We start from the raw sequence: 20,235 nt of genomic DNA, 5'->3' as shown, positions 1-20,235 counted from the left end.
GTTTTTCTTAGGACTAACAACTCTAAGTGCCATTCCTAAAAATGCAAGCTTCCGCAATCGGTATATATATATATATTTGGGTGAAGAGTTGTGAGTAAATAAGCTCAATCAAAATCTACAGAAAGTAAACTACGACATGATCAATGGAAAATCAGTCACAGGAGGAAGTTTAATCTTTTACAAGTTCTCTGTCAGCGAAACAATTCATTTCGTTCAAACATCATTGTTTTTACAGAACAACTTGTCCTTCCATAAATATATCCTGGTTTTCTCAAACATGCAAAATAAGTGAGAGACCCTTGAGACAAACATATCAAAATGACCTCCGAATTTCAATTAAAATTTGATATACGACAAAAAAGCATGACAAGCGTCTTAATAATCAGGGTATTGTAGTGCTAATTCTTCTTGTCTTGATCATATCAACTGACAAAAACAAAAAAGGTGAGATAAAAAAAGGCCTTTTCGATAAACCAGCCTGCCATAGATTAGGATGAAGAGAATCAATCTACGGGGAGAAAAAGGAAGACAAAAAAAATCGTACTTTAGGACCATGGCCGCAGCTGCCGCTCCCTCGCCCGCAAAACGGAAACCCTATTGACGCGTATATGGACCAGTGAGAGGGGAGGTCAAGTGGCCTTTTATACTCCCCTCCCGTTAATTAGCCTTTGAACAATTGACAATTGGCCCAAATATGGCCCAATAATTAGCCTTTTATAAAAAAAAAGAATGCTGCTTGATTATAATTAATAATTTAAAAAAAATAAAGGTAAAATACAATACTTTCTAAGATCTCACGTGGTGGCTTTAAGATGGTAATTTTATTGATGACATTAAATATAATTTAAGGCAGGACCTTGAAACTTTGGAATATGTGGTATTTCAAAGATGGTAATATTTAATTTGTGTAACTTAAATCATGGAGTGTTGCACAAATTAAGTCTAACGATATCAATATCATTTAAATTCTAAGATGAATTTTTAATTAATATTGTAAAAGATGGAAAGTATCATCAAAGAGAGCACTAATCTTTTCACGATTTTCAAAATCTCTTCAATGTCATAAATATCAAAATTGAATAATATCGATGAATCTTCATTTTTTAATTTATATGGTAATCTTTAATTAAGGTCATTTCAATTATTAATAACATTTTATTAGCTTTGCAACATTAAATGATACTTTTACAATCAAATATGGTAATCTTTACCATATATAAGTTTTAGATATAACTCAAATCATTTAAATCAGACAAAAATGAAAAATAAATACTTTATTGAATTAAAAAATCATACTATTTGTGTAAAACAATTATAATGATAATTCAAAGATAAATATTTCTCAACTAATATTTGATATGTAATACATAATTATTTAAATACATTAACTAATGCTACATCATAACTTAATTAAAAATAAAATGTATGTCCGTTCGAGTCGTAAAAAATCACATGGCAGATTAATTATTTTCATATAGATAAATATTAGGTCCCCAAAAATTAGGTTCCTTAAATTGTTTACGTATAGATAAATATTAATTGTATGAAAGATTTTTGCGGTCCTAACTTTGTTTCATGTATATGTCTATAATTAATGTTTAGGCGGGAAATTTTAACCACAATTTATATATATATAAAAAAAAATAACTTTAAGAATATTCATTTCTATTAGAATACACACACAATTTATATACATTAAAAAATAAATCTTAAAATATTCATTTCTTTTAGAATTCTATATAGACACTCATATCCTCTAACAAACTCCAAAGACAATCATCCAAAGAAGACAACAATTAAAAGGAAGGATCCAAGTTAATGGTCAAATTTAAAATTTATAAAATAAGGCGGGTCAATCTGAACATATACCGAATTCCCCAAATTCCCACCTAAAAGGCAAAAACTTTTCAAAATCACCCCTAATCGCGCAATAATTACAGTTAATTAACCACGTGCCTCTCAACTTTTCCTAATTAACAATTAACTAATGAGGCAGCTAGCAAGAAGAATCATTACGTGCAAGAAAAGGTCTCATCAGCGCTTTGGTGAAAGAGGTTTCGTGGTTAACTACTACTCTTTTTATTATTATTATTATTGATTTTTTTTCTAAAATAAATTTATATATTTGAATATAAATATAATAAACTAAATTAATCATAAAGGCTAAGGTACATCACCCAACCATATCAAAATAAAATATTTATGATAGATAATTACTTTTGATAAGAGTACTATTAATAAAAAAGATCACCGAACATCTTACGACTATTATCGATGATAAAAAATGAATCAATAAGCTCAATGGGCCCTCCAAGATGGCCCTCACTTTTTGAAATAAAGATAAATCATGAAATTTTTGCTCTTAATAATAGTAGTGTCTGCAAAGGAAGTGAGACGACTAATGAGACTTTTACATCCGTTGAAAATTGATTTATTACCTATCGGTGACAACGCTTTTGTAGAAATCATTTGTGCTGGTTCGTGGAGGCATCTTATGATTATTTTTCTGTAAAAGATAGAATCTGCTACCTCTGCGATCCCACACGATCGGACTCATGATCATATGTGAGAAGATAAATTAAGAAACTGTAATTGAATCTTATGGCTATTTTGAATCTTATAAGATGAGCCTAATGTTAGCTTTACTCTAAGGTATAGATAGAAGAAGAAAGGAATCTAAACAAAAAGGTCAAAAAGAGAAAAAGAAGGGGGAAACAAAGAAAGAGGGGTCCACAATGAGGTCATCAGAGTTGATTAAAAGAGAAAGTTTGTTCGGTTGAATTTTAGATAGATAAAAAAATAATCTACAAACAAAATTTTTAATTTATTCATTATTTTTTTTACAATTAGTAAATAGAGAAAAAGTATCTCAATCATGAATCTCCATCCTTATCAATCCTTTAACAATGACTTAGATTCAATACCTAAAGGTCAATTTAAAATCCTCTATTTCAGATGTCTTTGGAGTATTTCTTTTCCTTTTCTTTTCGTCCAGCAGAAGAAAGAAAGATTCAACCAATTCTGCGTTTTGGTTGTGTACAAATCCAGTCAAATCGCTCCTCCTCTCCATGGATTTGACGAAATCAACTCGTTTTCGATAAAAAAAAATTCACCATTGGAATCGATCGACCATCTCCGCGCTTACAAATATCTCTGAAGAAACTTTCCTTTCCTCTCAATATCACAAATCGTGCGTGTAGCCGCCATGGGGAATTGCTTGGGGTTCTTTTCTTCCTCGAGGAAGCAGCTGGCGAGAGCGGCAGCAGAAGGCGACGCAGAGGGAGCGAGGAAGTTGCTGGAGGCGAAGCCAGGCCTGGCCAGATCCTCTGGCTTCTCCTCTCCCCTGCACATTGCTGCTGCAGGAGGCCACTTTGAGGTATCATCCAACAGTTTGAGATCGAGAGGGGAAAAAAAGGGGAAAATAATGAGCTGAGAATTCATTCGATCTGATTCGCAGATTGTGCTGCTGCTGCTCGAGCATGGAGCAGGCGTGAACTCCAGGAACTTCTACGGACTGGTGAGTTACTTCCAGACGTCTCCCTCCCTCTTGTTTAACGCATTCAAGCACTGAAGCAAATCTCCTCTCGTCTCGAAGACGCCGTTGATGGAAGCGTGCCGCAGCGGCTGCTGGGAGGCGGTGCAGGCTCTGCTCGTGTTCGATTGCGACGTACGTGCTGCCGCTCGACTCTGTTTTGGATTTAGGGTTCCATTTGGGGGTTTCTGCAAACCCTGAAACGATTTCTTCTTTGTTTTTTTTCCCCGAAGGTTTCGAAGGCTTCGTACTGGAACGGCCGGACCGCACTCCACTACGCGGCTGAGGGTGGGCACGCGGCGTGCATCAGGCTGCTCGTCGCAGGGTTTCTGTCTGCAGGGGGGGACGAAGCCAAGCTCCCTGGTTTCGTAAACCAGGCCGCGAGCAGCGGCGTCACAGCTCTCCATTTGGCTGCGTTGAGTGGAAACGCAGACTGCGTGCGCCTGCTGCTCGACCTGCACGCTGCCGTCTCAGCTGAGGCACTCTGTCTCTCCTCCCCCGCGGCAGCCTCGATAGGTTAGTTGATCAATTTCACCATTTTATCAAATGCTTGATTCATAGCTAACATTGAACTCGATAACTTGTACCAACTTCGTCTTCTCCTACTGTGTGACAGGAGCTGGAAGCACTCCTTTGCACTATGCAGCATCCACTGGAAACCTCAAGAGTTGTCAGGTTGGCAAGCTCTCATTTCATAACCTCGCTGTGATTCTAAATTGATCTTGTTGCATCTTTGTTTAGGTTCTTATTGCTAGAGGAGCAAGCAGGTCAGCAGTGAACAGCCATGGGTATTCTTCTTCTTCTTCCTTCTTCCTTCCTGTGCTCACTTTGTGCCCTTCTAACTCTTATTCGTTCAGGTACCTTCCAGTTGACGTTGCTAAGTCATGTGGCTGGATTGAGCTCGTCCCATTACTGTCGATCAATTCCAATCTGACAGTTCCTGACTTCCCTGCATCACTCTGTCCATCACTGGTTCTGGCAAACATCATAAAACTAGCAAGGTCGCTACTAAATTTACAGTTCGATAAACACTCTCATTTAATCTGAAAATCACTTAATCTTTTCTCAGGCAACAGGGAATGCCCTCACCAGCTGCGCCCCCGCCCGGTGATGACTCTGATCCATGTGCTGTCTGCCTAGAAAGAGCTTGCACTGTGGCTGCCGAAGGTTGTGGCCATGGACTCTGCATCAGGTGTGCGCTGTGCCTTTGCTCGACGAGCAGCACCATCAAGTGCGAGAGCGAGGGGTCTGCACCACCACCACCTGCCGCGGTGCCTTGTCCTATGTGCAGAGAAGGAATTGTGGCGTTCAGAAGGCTTCCTTCTGTCGCAGTGAGGGAGGTCAGAATCACTGTAGGTGGCCATGGAGAAAGTGCCCTGTCTCCACTGAGGAAGCAGTCTACAGTGGTTCCCATCGAAGAGGCCGCCTTAACTGAAACAGTGTAGACCAGTTCATTTCTTCTTTTGTTTCTTTTGTCACAAATGGGGGTGTCTTCGTATACCAATTGTTGATTTTAACGGCAGTCTGTGAGAAAGTATAGGTTGAGAAAATTATACTCCTAAGAGTATAAATTCAAGTCACGAAAATAATTTCTTACAATTCGATTGAGTAATACTGTGTACAATAGATTACACATAATGAAATTTTCTTTTGGATCTTGTATTAATGAGAATTTCGTACACCGAATTACCGTTTAGTTGACTTGGCTCCCGAATAGCTATCAAACATGAGCAACGCTTGTTTAAGATCACCGACCAATTCATCAATGATAAAATTATTATCGTATAATTCAGTAATCATGAATTCAAATTTGGAAGCAAGAGTAAAATTGCATAAAATGAGCCCTTATTTGAGATCTCACGTTGGTGAAAATTTTGTGTAGCGGATTACTCTTCAGTTGACTTGTTCTTGTTCTTGAATAGCTCTTAAATAGTTAAATTATATATATAGTTGAAATAAAGTATCAAATAAATCTAAAAATATGCGGCGAGCTTTAAAATTAGTACTTTTGCAATTAACTCTTAAATTTAATAAAATAGGCAAATCGATCCATTGACTTCTTTCCTGTGATTGTTGTTCTCTCAGATCCCCATTTCATCTAGGTTTTCTAGTTCCAGCAGTGCAGAGCAAGCTTCGATCTGCGTCTCGATTATCAATTCTCTCGTTGGATCTTCTTCGCCGGAATGTTTTGGTTGAGTTCCTTCGATCGCGTCCTCGTTGGTGGCGCGGACGCCATCGACCCCTTTCCTCTCGTGGCCGCCGGCGGCGACCAAGGCCGCAGCGGCGTCGGCGGCCTCAGGAGGTCCCGATTTAATGGCGCGGCCTGGTTCCTCCGCCGCGCCGGCAACCGGCGCGCAATGCGGGAGCCGTCGCTGTTGGTGCGGGAGTCTGCGGCGGAGCAACTGGAGGAGCGGCAGAGTGGGTGGGCCTACTCCCGTCCCGTCGTGCTGCTTGATATCCTTTGGAACGTGGTGTTTGTGGCTGCGGCGGCCGGGGTCCTGGCCCTGAGCCGGGATGAGGCCCCGTCGATGCCACTGAGGCTGTGGATTGGCGGGTACGCTCTCCAGTGCGTGTTCCACATTGTCTTCGTCTGCGTTCAGTTCCGGGGGAGGCGTCTGCTGCGGGACGTAGAGGAAAGAGGCGGTTGGAGTTGGTGGAATTTGTCTCTGACTCCTTCTAGGGAGGTGGTGGAAGCAAGGGGTTTCGATGTTCACCAGAGTCAGAATGAGGGTGCCAAAAGGTAAGAAAAAACTGATTCAACTTCCCTGATTGTTTTGTCTGTTAGGGTTTATCATAATATTTGTTCCTGTGCTTATCTGTTACTCTACTATGATGATGATTTTACTCCCTGCAATGAGTAGCTGAATCAATACCAACCATCTTCAAACATGTTTTCTGTGAAAATTTAGGAAAAAAAAAGAATCTTGTTGAGCTTTACCTTGCAATTCAGGATGGATAACTTGTGTGCTTGTTTATCATACACTTCGTCAAGCTCTCAATGAGCTCAACTTAGTAAAGTCGGAAGCTCTTCCTCATAGACAATCTCAAACTCAATCTTATAAACAAACTATATATTAACTGAGTCAAATCCAGATTCAAGAAACTGATATACACAATGTCATTGATTATGCTTAATTGTATTAATAGATAGATGTAGAGATTTAGCAGTATTTCTTGGTTGCATTATGTGTTCTCATGATGTCAATGTGTTTAGGATTTTTAGCTTAGAAGTTAGAACTTGTCACACGAACACTTTTGGGAATTGTTAGATCTGGCCTTTTGCTACTCAATCAGATCTTAACTTTTTACTGCATTTTGTTTCAGTGTCTTCTGCTAAATGAGTGTCGTTGCTTATACATATGTTTGTTTTCCTCAAGCTTGTTTACTCTATTTACTTTTAAATATTGAACGAACATAAAAGAACTTCTATTGAGCCGAGCTTTTTCATGAACATCTTTTTCATTTAGAACCCTTTACCAAGCTGTTAACTGCTTCCTTTTCTCTCTCTATCTTCTTCCTCCTTTATATTTTCTTTTTCCTCTTTCTTTCATCTTCCTCCCTCATTCCCTCTTTATTCCTGGGATGTGCTGCCAGCTCTAGGAATGATGGTTGAGATTCAAGAATAACAATGAAGGGAGGAAGAAAGATAAGAGGGAGAAAGAAAAGAGAATAAAGGGAAAGAAAAAGAAATATAAATTATTAAACAGTAATTTTTATTACAAATTTTGGCTTGGTGCTTAATTAGCATATTTTTTGCTGTTGTAAAAAAAAATTGATGAATGTACTTGATTAAAACATTTACATGGTGCACTTGATTATTACCAAAAAAAAAATTATCAATTTGAAACTTTTGACATAGTTTCCATACAATTTATGTAGTTAACTGTTGTATTTATTCAAACCCAAATTTTCCACTCTTTCCATTAAATGAACAAATCTTAATGTATTTTATAGATAGAATATAAGCACCTTGCTTCACTCAAGCAAGCAGCTAAGCTTGTCCCTAATGACTCCCACAATACAAGGACATTGGTAAGCACCTTGCTTCACTCAAGCAAGCAGCTAAGCTTGTCCCTAATGACTCCCACAATACAAGGACATTGGTGCCTTGAAGCACCTAGTGCTTTAGCACATTGATGCCAAGTTGATCAAGGACCAGCATCTTTTTAACTGAGATGTCAATGTTTAGTATCCATATTGACTATGACAAAACTCTTACCTAGTTCTTATAATGCTTCTATTCTGATGTTTCCTATGACCTAGTTTTAGGTCTTGGGGGTTGTATACTGATTTTACTTATATCACCTTTTTATTTGTAGTGTTGCTAAATATCTGGAGTCTACAAATACTTTTTTCTCTTTCATATGGTGGATCCTTGGATTTTACTGGGTATCAGCTGGAGGCCAAGCTTTGACACGGGATGCACCACAACTATACTGGTTATTCCCTATATTTAGACTATTTGATTATTATACAATTGCTTCTGACTTACATTTTTTGTTCTTCTGGATGTGTTTTTGCAGGCTTTGCATAGTTTTCCTGGCATTCGATGTGTTCTTTGTCCTCTTTTGTGTTGCCCTGGCATGTGTCATTGGCCTAGCTGTTTGCTGTTGCCTACCTTGTATCATTGCAATTCTTTATGCTGTTGCAGATCAGGTATCTCAAACAATGACAACCTATTCTAGGTTAATATATTAACATCAGAAGTATTTTTTGTTTCAAATAGGTTAGCTTCTTTGTGTTCTATAATGGCTAATGCAATTTATTCTTGGTTGTTTTCTGTTCCCCTGTCATCATGCTTCTTTTTCATTTAAATATTTTGATTAAACAAAGGCATTCTTCTAGCTTATATGAGCAAGATCAGCACAGTATCTTGAATGCTGAATGCAACAATTTGCCAGTATATTGTCCAATTGATTCTATCAAAGAGTCCAAAGCTTTTAGGTTAATTGTGAAGATCAAACATAAAGACGCATGGCTAACTCAACCTAGGCGATGTGTGCATAACACATGTAGGTTGCAGTTTTCATAAACTTATTGAATTGTGAGCTATGTATCTTCTGAATTATTTGAGACTGCCTGTTCCAAACTACTCATTAGTATATTCTTTTCTCCTTTTGAAGCAAGAAGGTGCATCTGATGAAGATATCTACCAACTTCCCAAATACAGATTCCAAAGGGCAGGCAACTCTGAAAATCTAAGCGCTGGATTAGCAAGAACTGTATGTGGAATGATGATCGAGTGTGGCACTGATTCTCCTATTGAGCATGTTATATCCCCAGAGGATGCAGTAAGCCTTCTTCATCGATGTCTCATTGCAGTTCATGGTTTGTTTGATTGTGGGGGCCAGGGCCCTGCAATCATTTGTGTTCTATCTTCTCTTTTCTCTTTTCTATTTTGTTCATCTTTATCCTTCACTTTTCCACTTCCCTCTCAATTGTTCCGATGCTGAAATTACGACTTAAACCCACCAAAATTTGGTCATACTCTTAATCTGGAAACCAGTTCAAGCACTATAGAGAAATTAGCAAACATTCAATTAGTTCTTATGATGCCTTCGACTTTTTGCAAATTATATTGAAGCTGAAACTCTTTATGTTGACAGATCTAACATATACAATCTGAAAATCATATTTCCTCGCATGTTTTCCTTCTAAAGATCAGTAACCATGCAAATGGCTGCTCAGTGTTCTTGCCTATACATATCTGCTAATTGTTGTTCTCGCAGGAGTGCTGCATCTGCCTTTTGCCCTACAATGATAGAGATGAGTTGAGAGAGCTTCCTTGCAGGCACCACTTTCACCGGCATTGCGTCGACAAATGGCTACACATCAACGCCACTTGCCCCTTGTGCAAATACAACATCATCAAGAGCAACAACCAAGCGATGGAGGAAGAGGTATAGGGGAAAGGTACTCGACCACCCTCAAATCCTTCCATTCTAATTTAATGTATGCCAAGTGTTTATAAGATGCGCGCGCGTGCCTAAGTTTGTATATTTATTGTGTCTAATTTTTCATGTAAATTGTCGAATGTGAGTAGTGGTTGTATCGACACATGACAGATCTAATAAGAAGATGATCGGGTAGGGTTGTTTTGTTGGAAGCTTTCAATCACCAGGTTAAGGTAGATGATGCTTTGACACTGTTCATATTTTCCAGACTGGGAGGCAAAAAGGCGATTATTGTCGGTCGCATTGCTACAATGACTTCGCCATTCGAATCATTCTAGGGTTAAAACTAAGAAGAAGTTTCATGTCCAACCTTCCAGTAAACAAAGTCCCCATTTGAATTAATTTTTAAAATATTATGAATATTAATTATTTATTTTTTGAGTCGCGAGCATCAACTTGGGCAAGGTCTCGAAGTTGTTCCTGGAGCTCCCGCCGGGCACCGCGGCCGCCATGGCTGCCTCTTTCAGATCCTTCGCCGGCGCCCTCAGCTTCTTTGAGAAGGAGGAATTGAGGGATTTAACTTCCTTTGCAAAGGACTCGATGGGGCGTTGAGAGGCATTGCCGTGTATTGCAGGTATACATTGTAGTATATGATAATTGAAGCCTGGCCTTAGTGTATAAGAGATGGTGGTCATATAGGATCAAACCGAACTACCTACCATATGTATACCGATCGGCTTTAAACTAATATGGGTCGTCAATGTCCACTTGGAGTGTCGAAGTCAGGCACGGGCATGGAAGAGGTAGATACAGAGTCCAAGTATCAATTGGTTAGGTCAGTTAAGTTCTCTCGAGTAAAAGCCAAACATAAAGAAAGATGACCAATTTTAAGACAACATGGTACACATGGAGTTGAAGAGCTTCAAATCTTCATTCAACAAGTTCATTGTAGCAACTCCGCGACCGGCTTGTTGATAGCTCTCCAATTGCTCGAACTACTACACAGAGGAGAATGAATGGCAGAGTAACAAGTGTTCAAAATGAAAGATGGCTGCTGATAGATACCTTAAGTACTTGTAGAGACCGAAATGAAACATGTCTTGCGATTGAATTATGGTTCATCATTCTATTTCCTCAGCAGAAATGGTTTCAAAATTTCCATCTTAAAGCAGAAATCAAGCGCAACAGCAGCAGCGAGGAATGTGAAGATATTCTCAGACACATGAAGTGCTCCATTTATTGAGAATGAGATGAGGCTTTCAGTATCTAATTGGAATGTCTTTATGGCTTCTACCTCGGAGAGACCTGCATGTTCATTTTGATTTCTTCTCAGCTATAAAAAAAAAAATACCAAACAGGAATGAAAATATGTCAGGAAGATGTTAGAGGTCTATACCCTTAATGACACCGAAGGCTGCACATGCCCCGGTTTTGAGTTGAAAATTATCCAAATCTCCTCTTACTGTATAACGGAAAGTAACTCCAAATAAAGCACAGGTAATAGAAACAACAGCCAGGTGAAGGATAAGTTCAGGATAGCTTGTAGCTTGATACAGAGAAATAGGGGTACTAGCAAGTGTGCCAGTCACAGCAGAAATTAGAGCAGCCTTTGCTGATTCTAATCTCTCTCTATCTTTATCAATAACTTCAGAGGACCCATAGATGTTATTGTTCTCATCTAGATTTGCTGACAAAGACCTTTGAGCTTCTTCTACCTTTCCCCTAGCTTCTAACAATTCCTTTTGCGATTCTGCAATCTTATTTGAAAACCAAAACCAATGAGTGCAACATGCATTTTTATAGGATAAATGACAAGAGGAATTGTGCAAAATCCTCTTGTGTACTGTTTGAGTTCTATAGCAACCAGGTTAAATTAGTTTCATTTGATCCTTTTGAATTACTAACAAATTGATTGTCTAACTGCTTATCCAAAAATTCAGTTGTTACGAAAGAGACCAATTTTAGATTTATATATTAGGCCACTCCACTTGTCCATGTGGGAACTAGAGAGAGCCTTGATCACACAGTGATGTTAAGCAAGGGTCTAAAATAGTAAGGTTTATGATCTAAGATACAATTTTTTTAGACACAAAAATTGCATGTTCTCTATTCGATACAATGCTTCACACAGTGATGAGCTCAAAACTTTACCACTAGAGAGAGCCTTGATCACTCATATAAGAGATGGAAGTTTTACCTTTTTTGCTATTACCCAATAATATTATACAGTATATAAAACTATTTGATCCATGAGGTAACCATAGATAAAAGGTTCTCTTCTTCGCGCTAAATAGGTGATTTCTTTGGAAAACAGTACAGAAAGAAAAACATTCAATTAGGAGTGGAACTTTGACATAGGTATGATTTTCCAATTCCAAAAAACTAAGCTTCTGCAAAGTTAGTAGGAGAAAAGAACTGGCTTCCCCACCATGCTAGATGTCAAAAACTTCACTTCTTGCCTAAGTAGTGCTAATAAACACATGTAAATCATTCTATCCTAAGCAGGTGATTACCATGCTCTTATTAATGTGGAGCTATCTAATAAATGCTTACAAGGATGTAGGTTCACCAAATGTATGGAATAGACTAATAATGAGCTACAAGTATTATTCTATTTTCCTTCAACAACCAATGCCATTTCCCTATGAAAGGTGGTGAAATTCATTATACTCCACCAATTGTCCATGTTAGTTGCACATTTAGTGAAGTGTGACAATAACAATGTATTAAGACAAGTCATAAAAGTAAAATTGATCCCATTATACCACAAACATATATTAGTATGTCAAATTGTAGAGATTAAAGTAGATGAGGAAATAATCTCGAAGGTGCAGGCTACCAAATTGGTAAAGACTAAAGACTTTGAAAGTTATTGCCAAGGTCCTAAGTTCAAGAACAACCTTCACTAAAAGGAGGGAGACCTTTCTCTCTATAATCTTCCAAATTGTTAGTTGAGCATTCAAAACGATTTCAACACAATGTGTGAGACCGAATTGCGAAGGAATGCAGTTATGTAACTATGTTGCATCTATGAGCATTGCAAATCATCAGATCCAAAACCTTCTCTTTAGCCAATGAAGCAATTAGACAACCAAAACAATCATGAAGGAGATGATTAGCACTATCAGTCACAGGGAGGGAGAGCTCACCTCGGCCTCGCGGCTCTGTAGTTGCCGCAGGTACTCCTTAGCCCTCAAGACCTCCACTTCCTGGCGCTCGATATCAGCAAGCGCCTCCCTCGCCCGGTCCACTCTGGCGGAGGACTTCTCCAGCCCGTCCAGAAGCGCTTTGTTCTCCTCCCTCTGCAGCAATTTCTCCACCATGCCGGATAATGCCTCGTCCGATGTCGACCCAGTTCCCTTTGGGTCAGCGCTGCATAGACACCGCAAAGAGCGAGAGAAGGAGATGAAGCAAGAACGGAAGATTATAGGATTCGAGCTAGGCTTTGACTTGCTGATCCGGAAATGGAGAGGGTCACCGGAGATCAGTAGTCTCTGATCGAGAAGGGAGGAGCGCACGTAGTGGATCGGTGGAGCGATGGCGGTGGGCGGCAGCGACAACATTATAATCCGTAGCGGAGCTGCTCCGGTTTGGGGATACCGCAGAATAGGGTTATGTTTATCGATTTAACGATTCAAGACCCAAAACATACCCGAATCTTGGTTCGATACGACAAGGGAGCACATGCGGGGTCCAGAGTCATGCCCTAGAGAGGGGCAGCCATTATCCAACCGCATAAAGCTCGCCCACCGCTGTGGAGAGTGGAAGGGCAGAACGATGGCGGCTTCTTTGTCAACCATGGCGATGGCCACCGCCCGCTAAGACCATCTCCAATGGGTACCCTTTTACATCAAAATGGTGTAAAAGTAACACCATTTTTCTCCAATGGATACACCAAAATGATATCCATGAACAGTGCAACACCATTTTAGTGCTACACCGTTCACTTGCACCAAAATGGTGCAAGTGTAATATTAATTAATTAATTAATATAAAAATATTTTTAAATGCTAAAAATACTATAAATATTAATGCATTAAGTAGAATAAATTAATGTATTAAATATCACATGCACGAAAATATTTTTAAATATTATAAATTGATATTATTTAATTTAATTGAATTAATTTTGTAAATTTTATATATTATAAATTTATATTAGTTATTAACTTAAATAAGTAATATGTAAAATATTTATTATATTGCTAAGTTTATAAATATTTTAAAATTTATAATATTGGTAATTTCATAACAAACACATATTTAAAATTTTAAAATGCATAAATATAAAATACATTAAAGTAAACATGCATTTAAAGGATCTTTAGATAAACACTTCCTAAAATACATTAAAGTAAACATGCGACAAACATTAAAGTAAACATGCATTTAAAATACATTAAAATGAAGTGTTAGTTGTTTTGTGAAATGTATTTTCAATGAAATGTTAGTTGTTTTGTGAAAATATTTAAAATATTTTATCTTAATTGTTTATGATTGTATATTATCTTTAAATAATAGTATGTATACAAAATTATTTCCACCAAAATTAAGAAGAAAGTACTAATATTTATTTTCTTGTAATTAAAAAATATAATATTATGATCATAATTAAAATTAGTTATTATGTACCATAAAAATATTAATTTTATTAATAATTATGATCATAATAAAAATAGGGAACAAATTAATATATATGTTGAAATTAATATATATTATAAGATGGAAAAATAGAATATTCTAAGGAATATTCTTTTTAGTGTAGGAAATAGTGTCTCTTGGTTGGAGTTGAAAAAAAATTTGGTGTTGAAATGACACTAAATTGGTGTTGAAAGAGCATCAAAATGTGTTTTATGGTTGGAGATGGTCTAAGCCTCGCCTCCTCGCCCCCCAAATCCTGAAGATTCATAGCGCTCATTCGACCACCCTTTCTCTCCGATCCGACCAAATGTTCACTGCCATCTCCATTCCTTCCCGAAGGCTGTCGCTTCCACCCGTTCGATCCGCTGGATCGCCGCCGCATCAGGAGTACGAGACCTTTCCCAGGAGCCTCAAGTCCCGCCTAGCCGCCGGCGAGACCCTCTACGGCCTTTTCCTCCTCAGCGCCTCCCCAACTCTCGCCGAGATTGCGGGCCTCGCCGGCTACGACTACGTCGTCGTCGACATGGAGCACGGCCCCGGGGGCATATCCGACGCCCTCCCCTGCCTCCGAGCCCTCGCCGCCGCGCGCACCCCTGCCGTGCTCCGCCTCCCGGAGCCCTCCGCCGTCTGGGCCAAGAAGGCCCTTGATATAGGCCCCCAGGGCATCATGTTCCCCATGGTCGATTCGCCGTCCGCCGCCGCGCACGCCGTCTCCTGCTGCCGCTTCCCGCCGCGCGGCGTGCGCGGCTCCGCCCACACCGTCGTCCGCGCCTCCGCCTACGGCCTCGACGACGGCTACCTAGCCCGCTGCGAGGAGGAGCTGTTGGTGATGTGCCAGGTGGAGTCGGTGGACGCCGCGTCGGAGATCGAGGCGATCGCCGCCGTCGAGGGGGTCGACGTGGTCCAGATGGGCCCTCTGGATCTGAGCGGCAGCATGGGCTACCTGTGGGATCCGGGGAACAAGAAGGTGTGCCAGGTGCTTCGGGAGCTGGAGAGAAGGGTTCTCGGTCTGAAGAAGAGGCAGTCAGGGGCGAACGCCGCGGCGGAGGGAGGGAGCGCCAGCCTCGGCGGGCCCTACCTGGGGGGCTTCGCGATGACGCACGACCCGCCGGAGGAGCTGAAGGCGAGGGGATATGACATGGTGGCGGGGGCAGTGGACGTGGGGCTGTTCCGCCAGGCGGCGGCGGAAGACGTGCGGCTGTTCCGGCGGGCGGAGGCGGAGATCGGCGAAGAGGGGCACGAGGACGAGAAACCGAGGGACGAGTCCTACTGGAGCGAGTGAGCCAAGGCGTCGTTGAACCCTCGAGTCGGTTTTCATGTTGTTGTGTGGCTCTTTGCCGACTTCTTTTGAGACCAGTTTGGGATAGTTCATAGTTATAAGGGTAGCTGCTGTTATGTGGCATTGAGCATACTGCATCGAATCTCTTATCGACTGTATAAGCTGAGAAAAAAAAAATTCTGGTAAGTTCATAATCTTAAACTCCTACAATCTGCATTCTGAAACATAGACATGAATGTAACTTAGCACTTCAAAGCTATATAAATTGCAGCAGCTGCCTGATTCAGTAAAGAGGCATCTTGTGCCAATGTTTACCTGAAGCTGAGTTCAGAGTCCTCTAAAGTTCTGAAAGAGTCGGCCAGTTCATTCAGATCAATGAGGAAACTATCGAGCATAGATTATTTAGTCGAAAACATGAGCCACGCAGACGCCAAACATGAGGTAGACTAGATCCTCTAATGCTCACGGCCAGTCCACGGCTAGCTACGACTCGCGGGCACTCTGTTCTTAGGATTAAACAGAGCAGAGCATTATAGGAGAAAACCTGCCAAAGAAGGTTGTTATCCCAAACTACTCGTCCCCAATTTTCACACCAAAAGAAGACTCTGATATATTATTGATCAAGCTTGCTTATACATAGTTCGGACATGTAGTTTGATCAGCAGCAACATGGAGGCGAGGCGTACAAAATACAAATAACGACTGACACAGTCGTTCTATATGTATGGAAGCGACTCAGTACTAAAGTAAGTACCAAATGACGGCGGAGAACAGCACGGCTGACACAGAGACACAGTAGTCTATATATATATATATATATATGGAAGCGTCTCAGTACTCAAGGAAGTACCAAATAATGGCGGTGAGCAGCACGGCTGACACAGCCCTCGGAGGACGAAGTCCGGCGACTGGCGCCAACGCGGCGACGAGCGCCAGCAGCCACACCGCGTAGGCTACGACGAGCCGGGCCGTTGCCGTGGGGCTGTCGACGAGCGCCTCATGATCGGCCGCCTCGTCCAGAGCGCGAAGGAGGTGTGCGGTGCAGACGACCACCAGGGGGAAGGGCGCAGCACGGACGTCGGACACTGCCCTCGGGAGCCTCCGGAACGCCACCGCCGAGAGCACGGCTACGGCCGCCAGCAGCCAAACGACGTAGGCGCACAGGAGGCGCGCCGGGGAGGCGCCGCCGGCTTCTGCCCCCTGCGCGAGCGGGAGGCCGCGGAGTAGTTTCGCAGCGCAGAACGCCATCACCGAGAAACCAAGCCAGATGAGGAGCCGGTGGCTCCGAACGTCGTCGCCGTTGCCCATCGCAATTCTCCATGAATTGGGTTATCGTAGCCGGCGATGCAAGTGTAGAGAGCGAGAGGGAAGGAAGTGATTCACGAAGCAGTGAAGAAGACGCAACTGGAGGAAGAGGTCGCAAAAGTTTATTTATAGCGGTTGGAAGATATTATAGGGGTCGTTATCTCAACGGTCCCCTGGAGTGGTGGTGGTAGTGCGGTGTCAAGGGTGGGAAAAGCAGCTCTCAAGTTTATTCAGGGATTAGGCAGATTCGAGGAAGTTTCGCTTCCACTATCGGCTGACCAAAAAAATTATTAAAAAATAATCTACCGAACTGATTTTTTAAATTTGTTCATCTAGAAAAAAAAATCGAGGTCAACGTCAACCGAACCGCGAAAACACTACAGATCGGTTAAAAATTTTAGACAGTGATAAATTAATCTGTCTAAATTCTAAAATAAATAGGAGTTTTAATCCTTCCATTTGTCATTTTGAAATTTTAAAGCAAATAAATTTCAATCATTAACTAATTAATCATAAAAGGCGGGTTGAGGATTTTACTTACTTTAGGGTGATATTTTCTATATCAATTGATTACTTATCTATATTTTTCATATAGATTTGTTATGAGTAAGAAAAAAAATAATAATTTTTACTTTAAGAAAAGGAAAAAAAATCCCTATCACATAATTGAGTTGGCCTTTCGCGTCAAGAAGCTTTTTCAATTGATTCCGTCCGACACGATGGATTTGAAAACGAATTGTCCTCGATCAGTTGTGGTGGATAATTGTTCAAATAAAGGAGTTGGAGGTTTTAATAAAGCACATGAAGTTGGCGAAAGGAGATATATCAGATTTTGGCATGATCCATGGACGATGTTCTTTTAGGTGAATGATTGGGTGGAATTTCATGGTTCCATTAAAACAAGTGGCCTTCAAAACCCTAGACCTATTTTCCTTTTCAATCGTGAATTCTTCCCCATTTTAATAAGGTTTATGAGGTTTTTTATGCACTTTTAATTTAGGAAAATTTTGTGCTCCTTATAAGAGAATAAACACTAAGTTTGGAATAGGGTATAACTTGGCCACTCAGAAATCAGAATATTCGTCCTATTTAATATTTAAATTCTTTTTTTATTCTTATTTCTTTGGGCGCGGTAGTAAAAAACAAACTCTTCTAAACTAACTAGTTTATAAAAGGTTAGAAAGTAGTGATAGATAATGTTTGTCAGGTGACAGCTTAGATCTTCTGGCGTTTATTTATGTGATGTGATGCTCAAATCAGAAAGAAAAAAAAAAAGGGAAAAACAACTAAGAAAAAAAACGTAACAAGAAAGTAAAGTATCTATGGATTATGTAGCCACTGATGTAACGTGTCTGATATAATAGAAGAAATTTTGACTTGCATACAAGTTGGATTCATGAATGCGATTGGATTAACACAAACTTGACTATATATGAATGTAATGTGAAATCATTAGGAAATATAAAATTAAAATTAATTTTATTGATGGATTAAATGTTTAATCGATGATTATAATATTAATTAGTTAATATTTATAATAGATTAATCATAACTAGAATATTAATTTAATTAATTAATATTATTAATTAATTAAATTAATTTATGATAATTAATAATATTTAAGTGTTTAGCTCGAAACCTTTTATCTCCAAGTAATTAATACCGCGTTAATAACAAAAACTCATTCCTTCCCCTGACGTGGAATCATTCAATTTTTTATTTTTTTGAACCATCTCTGGAACAACTGATATTGAATTAGGGTTTTGGATGTGTTATAACAAGGCAGCATTGCAGATGCTCTTACAGCATGCAGCATATTTTTAGCAAATTCAGAAATGTCTAAATTAAATCCCTCCCTCATTGATACAGTACTCCTAGCCTCGAGTTGAATATTTATTGTATTTGCAACGTGCTAAAAGGCAATATTTTAAAGGTGTTCGACTAGAACACAATCTTCTTTCAAGTCTTAGTCAAGAGAAACAATAAAACAAACCAAAACAAAAGAAGAGAAATAGAGACAGTTACGAAAAGCAATGGAACAACTACCTCATCGTGTGACAAGTTCTAACTTCTAAGCTAAAAATCCTAAACAAATTGACATCATGAGAACACATAATGCAACCAAGAAATACTGCTAAATCTCTACATCTACCGGCCGAAATCGCCGCCAAATTCCGGCCGAATCGGGGCCGGACTCCGGCCGCGGTCGACGCGCCGGCACCGGGCGCGTCGACCACGGCCGGTCTCCGGCCCCGATTCGGCCGGATTCCGGCCGACAGTGGCGCCAGGCACTGTTGCCTTGTTTCGGCCGGAATTCCGGTCGGATTCCGGCCCAATCCGGCCGGAATTCGATGCCGGAATGTGCGCCGGCGAGTTGCGGTTCCAACGAGTCCGGTCCGGCGATCGTCGGTGGTCGGACGGCGATGAACGGACACCGGAAGCGCTTGGAGGTCAGCGGTCGGCGCGTAGGAAGCCGGCGCTCATAATAGCATTTCTCTCTATCTATTAATTCAATTAAGCATAATCAATGACATTGTGTATATCAGTATCTTGAATCTGGATTTTACTCGGTTAATATATAGTTTGTTTATAAGATTGAGTTTGAGATTGTCTATGAGGAAGAGCTTCCGACTTTACTAAGTTGAGCTCGTTGAGAGCTTGACGAAGTGTATGATAAACAAGCACACAAGTTATCCATCCTGAATTGCAAGGTAAAGTTCAACAAGATTCTTGTTTTTTTACCTAAATTTTCACAGCCAACAAGTTTGAAGATGGTTGGTATTGACTCAGCTACTCATTGCAGGGAGTAAAATCATCATAGTAGAGTAACAGATAAGCACAGGAACAAATCTTATGATAAATCTTGATGTAGTTGAGCATTCAAAACGATTTCAACACAATGTGTGAGACCGAATTGCGAAAGGAATACAGTTATGTAACTATGTTGCCTCTATGAGCATTGCAAATCATCAGATCCAAAACCTTCTCTTTAGCCAATGAAGCAATTAGACAACCAAAATAATCATGAAGGAGATGATTAGCACTATCAGTGACAGGGAGGGAGAGCTCACCTCGGCCTCGCGGCTCTGTAGTTGCCGCACGTACTCCTTAGCCCTCAAGACCTCCACTTCCTGGCGCTCGATATCAGCAAGCGCCTCCCTCGCCCGGTCCACTCTGGCGGAGGACTTCTCCAGCCCGTCCAGAAGCGCTTTGTTCTCCTCCCTCTGCAGCAATTTCTCCACCATGCCGGATAATGCCTCGTCCGATGTCGACCCAGTTCCCTTTGGGTCAGCGCTGCATAGACACCGCAAAGAGCGAGAGAAGGAGATGAAGCAAGAACGGAAGATTATAGGATTCGAGCTAGGCTTTGACTTGCTGATCCGGAAATGGAGAGGGTCACCGGAGATCAGTAGTTTCTGACCGAAAAGGGAGGAGCGCACGTAGTGGAGCGGTGGAGCGATGGCGGTGGGCGGCAGCGACGACATTATAATCCGTAGCGGAGCTGCTCCGGTTTGGGGATCCCGCAGAATAGGGTTATGTTTATCGATTTAATGATTCAGGACCCAAAACATACCCGAATCATG

The 20,235-nt window shown here is 40.6% G+C and overlaps 5 protein-coding genes across 8 annotated transcripts; 3 read left to right on the top strand and 2 right to left on the bottom strand.

The window, feature by feature from the left end:
- The first annotated feature begins 3,011 nt into the window (after positions 1-3,011).
- LOC141820834 (putative E3 ubiquitin-protein ligase XBOS36) lies at positions 3,012-5,131 on the top strand. Its single transcript, XM_074708189.1, has 8 exons — positions 3,012-3,376; positions 3,458-3,517; positions 3,596-3,667; positions 3,766-4,048; positions 4,149-4,207; positions 4,274-4,320; positions 4,390-4,533; positions 4,602-5,131. The coding sequence occupies exons 1-8, from the start codon at positions 3,206-3,208 to the stop codon at positions 4,975-4,977; spliced, it is 1,212 nt and encodes a 403-aa protein (XP_074564290.1). The 5' UTR covers positions 3,012-3,205; the 3' UTR covers positions 4,978-5,131.
- A 504-nt stretch (positions 5,132-5,635) lies between these two features.
- On the top strand, positions 5,636-9,638 carry LOC141820833 (E3 ubiquitin-protein ligase At4g11680-like). Its single transcript, XM_074708188.1, has 5 exons — positions 5,636-6,272; positions 7,852-7,971; positions 8,056-8,188; positions 8,656-8,823; positions 9,262-9,638. Exons 1-5 carry the CDS (start codon positions 5,716-5,718, stop codon positions 9,436-9,438), a joined length of 1,155 nt encoding a protein of 384 aa, XP_074564289.1. The 5' UTR covers positions 5,636-5,715; the 3' UTR covers positions 9,439-9,638.
- A 583-nt stretch (positions 9,639-10,221) lies between these two features.
- On the bottom strand, positions 10,222-20,222 carry LOC141820831 (uncharacterized). 4 transcript variants are annotated; one of them, XR_012601173.1, is made up of 4 exons: positions 12,576-13,012; positions 10,823-11,183; positions 10,492-10,731; positions 10,222-10,424 (listed from the first exon to the last, which is right to left on the bottom strand). XR_012601173.1 is itself a non-coding variant. In XM_074708185.1 (3 exons), exons 1-3 carry the CDS (start codon positions 20,134-20,136, stop codon positions 10,553-10,555), a joined length of 954 nt encoding a protein of 317 aa, XP_074564286.1. In that variant the 5' UTR covers positions 20,137-20,222; the 3' UTR covers positions 10,444-10,552. The 4 variants fall into 4 exon arrangements, 2 of the variants coding, with proteins under 2 accessions (XP_074564286.1, XP_074564285.1); XR_012601174.1 differs by having other exon boundaries at positions 10,222-10,421; XM_074708185.1 differs by lacking the exons at positions 10,222-10,424; positions 12,576-13,012 and adding an exon at positions 19,723-20,222 and having other exon boundaries at positions 10,444-10,731.
- LOC141820830 (uncharacterized) lies at positions 14,327-15,654 on the top strand. Its single transcript, XM_074708183.1, has one exon. The coding sequence runs from the start codon at positions 14,375-14,377 to the stop codon at positions 15,347-15,349; it is 975 nt and encodes a 324-aa protein (XP_074564284.1). The 5' UTR covers positions 14,327-14,374; the 3' UTR covers positions 15,350-15,654.
- On the bottom strand, positions 15,956-16,732 carry LOC141820832 (uncharacterized). Its single transcript, XM_074708187.1, has one exon. The coding sequence runs from the start codon at positions 16,652-16,654 to the stop codon at positions 16,178-16,180; it is 477 nt and encodes a 158-aa protein (XP_074564288.1). The 5' UTR covers positions 16,655-16,732; the 3' UTR covers positions 15,956-16,177.
- Positions 20,223-20,235: the final 13 nt, after the last annotated feature.

The sequence above is a fragment of the Curcuma longa genome, unplaced genomic scaffold (genome assembly GCF_044706935.1).
Source record: "Curcuma longa cultivar G26 ecotype Majalengka, Jawa Barat unplaced genomic scaffold, ITB_CL_G26_1.1 utg8573_np1212_1322966_RagTag, whole genome shotgun sequence".
Classification (NCBI taxonomy): domain Eukaryota; kingdom Viridiplantae; phylum Streptophyta; class Magnoliopsida; order Zingiberales; family Zingiberaceae; genus Curcuma; species Curcuma longa.
Note: the sequence above shows the minus strand (reverse complement) of the source record. Positions and strands in the feature narration are given on the sequence as shown.

Excerpts from the sequence above, each read along its gene's own strand:
- LOC141820833 (XM_074708188.1), top strand. The coding sequence starts at position 5,716 with ATGTTTTGGTTGAGTTCCTTCGATCGCGTCCTCGTTGGTGGCGCGGAC. Across the intron at positions 7,972-8,055 it reads GATGCACCACAACTATACTG|GCTTTGCATAGTTTTCCTGG; the intron begins GTTATTCCCTAT and ends GTGTTTTTGCAG. Across the intron at positions 8,824-9,261 it reads TTATATCCCCAGAGGATGCA|GAGTGCTGCATCTGCCTTTT; the intron begins GTAAGCCTTCTT and ends TTGTTCTCGCAG.
- LOC141820830 (XM_074708183.1), top strand. The coding sequence starts at position 14,375 with ATGTTCACTGCCATCTCCATTCCTTCCCGAAGGCTGTCGCTTCCACCC.
- LOC141820832 (XM_074708187.1), bottom strand. The coding sequence starts at position 16,654 with ATGGGCAACGGCGACGACGTTCGGAGCCACCGGCTCCTCATCTGGCTT.
- LOC141820834 (XM_074708189.1), top strand. The coding sequence starts at position 3,206 with ATGGGGAATTGCTTGGGGTTCTTTTCTTCCTCGAGGAAGCAGCTGGCG. Across the intron at positions 3,518-3,595 it reads CCAGGAACTTCTACGGACTG|ACGCCGTTGATGGAAGCGTG; the intron begins GTGAGTTACTTC and ends CTCGTCTCGAAG. Across the intron at positions 4,208-4,273 it reads GAAACCTCAAGAGTTGTCAG|GTTCTTATTGCTAGAGGAGC; the intron begins GTTGGCAAGCTC and ends ATCTTTGTTTAG.
- LOC141820831 (XM_074708185.1), bottom strand. The coding sequence starts at position 20,136 with ATGTCGTCGCTGCCGCCCACCGCCATCGCTCCACCGCTCCACTACGTG. Across the intron at positions 11,184-19,722 it reads TACAGAGCCGCGAGGCCGAG|ATTGCAGAATCGCAAAAGGA; the intron begins GTGAGCTCTCCC and ends TTTTCAAATAAG. Across the intron at positions 10,732-10,822 it reads AGCCTTCGGTGTCATTAAGG|GTCTCTCCGAGGTAGAAGCC; the intron begins GTATAGACCTCT and ends ATGAACATGCAG.